The sequence below is a fragment of the Tupaia chinensis genome, unplaced genomic scaffold (genome assembly GCF_000334495.1).
Source record: "Tupaia chinensis unplaced genomic scaffold, TupChi_1.0 Scaffold000465_1, whole genome shotgun sequence".
NCBI lineage: Eukaryota > Metazoa > Chordata > Mammalia > Scandentia > Tupaiidae > Tupaia > Tupaia belangeri.
Window position 1 is genome coordinate 2,762,531 of NW_006159974.1, and position 2,036 is coordinate 2,764,566.

The 2,036-nt window shown below is 55.4% G+C and overlaps 1 protein-coding gene across 1 annotated transcript in view; it reads right to left on the bottom strand.

Annotated features, from left to right (window-relative positions):
• PILRA (paired immunoglobin like type 2 receptor alpha) overlaps nt 1–443 on the bottom strand; it is an 11,661-nt gene extending 11,218 nt beyond the window's left edge. Inside the window, exons 1-2 of the mRNA XM_027774644.1 lie at nt 356–443; nt 3–100 (exon numbers count right to left, since the gene is read on the bottom strand). Of these exons, the coding sequence (XP_027630445.1) occupies nt 3–100; nt 356–443 (186 nt within the window). The remainder of the gene's footprint in view (nt 1–2; nt 101–355) is intronic.
• Between the last annotated feature and the right edge of the window lie 1,593 nt (nt 444–2,036).

Genomic DNA, 2,036 nt, shown 5'->3' on the forward strand with positions numbered 1-2,036 from the left:
ACTGGGGGCGGCTGCAGCAGCAGCAGGGGCCAGCCCATACTCCCCAGGGGCTGAGAAGACACCTGGAACTGGTAAAGCTGAGGAGACCCTGTGGTGACTTCTGGTGATTACAGGAGTTGGGGGAAGTCAAGGGTAAAGCACATCTGAAGGGTGAGCACCAGGCCTTCAGAGGACTGAGGGAGGGTGGGAGCGTCCCAGGCCCGCCTGCCACCACATCCCCACCCTCTGTGACCATCACTTCCTTCATCGATCTGGCTTCTTCTTTTCCAGCCTTGCAAAAGGCCTCTCTGTGGTCAGTGCCCAAATGGCCCTGCCAGAGGCCTCCAGCCCCCACACTGAGAAGTGAGGTCCTCACTTGGCTGGCGCCTCCTTTCTCCCCCGTCACCTCCCAGGCCTGCTACTCCTTTGACATCCCCACCCTCTGTGACCATCACTTCCTTCATCGATCTGGCTTCTTCTTTTCCAGCCTTGCAAAAGGCCTCTCTGTGGTCAGTGCCCAAATGGCCCTGCCAGAGGCCTCCAGCCCCCACACTGAGAAGTGAGGTCCTCACTTGGCTGGCGCCTCCTTTCTCCCCCGTCACCTCCCAGGCCTGCTACTCCTTTGACATCTCTCTCTCTCTGCCTGTCCCTTTGCTCCCACCCTGACCCTTTCCCAGTTCTCTTTTTCTCTCTCTCTCCTCTTTCTGGTTTTCTGAGTGTCACCCAGTCTCTCTCTGCCTCTCACCCCAGGGAAAGAGGCTGCCTGGGACCAGAGGAATAGCAGGCATGAGTCTCCCCAGTAACGTTTCAGAGCGGACTCTCAGAGAGGACAAAGTGGGAGACATTGGAGGTCGTGTGTCCTTTGCCCCCAGCTCTAGCACTAGGAGCCCCCAGCTACTCATGTTCTCTCCTTGCCTGGCAGGGCCTCCCCTGCTGTCCCTTCACTCCAGGCCTCCCTCGGTGCATGGCCTTTCTGGGGTTCAGAGATGAAGGTGGCCTGACAGTCCTACCTACCCAGACAGCAGGCCTTCTGCAGACCCACCGTGAGCCCTGAACATGAGACTGGATCTGCAGGGTCCTGTCTGTCCTCACCATCCTGCAGAGGAGGAGACCAAGGCTCAGAGAAGCTGGGCGCAGGTGACTCCTGGGTGTCAGGTCTGTCAGGTCCAGGATTGCAACTCCAGCCCTGCTGGGTCCATTGAGGTCCCCCTATCGTAGTTGCTTCAGCCTGGCTGTGGGGCAGAATCTCTGGGCCTCAGGACCAGCAGCTGGCGTGGTAGTAAAGGGCTCTGGACTCCCATGTGACCAATGGCAGTTCGAGTCCCAGAACCCGGCATCTTGCTTTCTCATTTTCCCTCTCTCTCTCTCACTCTGTCCCTCTCTGGTCAAACTGAAATAAATAAATAAATAAAGTTAAATAAAAAAATAACTCTTTAAAAATATCTCTGGGCCTCAACTTTCAAGAACCAAAGCTCTTCAGAGGGTGGGCCCCAGGAGGCTATATCTTCATAAAGCTCTTAAGTGACTCCATGCACAGCTGAGTCCCCTGTCTAATCTAGAAGTGTCCTTGGGCAGAGGGGGAAATGGAGGATAAGAGCCACAGTGGTCACCTGCCTGACACAGAGGACTGTCAGCCTGGGACAGGTGTGGGCAGGTAAGAAGCTGGAGGCAGGGAGCTTTGGTGACACACTGGGCTGACTCCACAGGAGTGTGACATGGTCTTGCTAAGGAGACTGAGGGGACAGGAAGACATGATTTCACCAGAGGAAGTGGCTTCAGTTTTGCTGAGGTGGAAGCAGGCAGAGGCGGACTTCCCTTCTTTTCTCAGTTTCTTCCGTAATTCTCATGGTGACGTTCCTGCTTGTCACTGGGTCTGCTTTTCCTACGGCTCCTCACAGCTCCCACGTGTTCATGGAGTCTCTTCCCCTGAGCCGAATCCTAAAAACAACCTTTCTTCATCTTTAGCTTCACAACCTTCTCTGGTGGACTGCGTGTTATCTCCAGTTCATTTTGGAGAAACTGAGGCTTGGGGCCTTTGGGCTGAAGTGGTCTCTGCT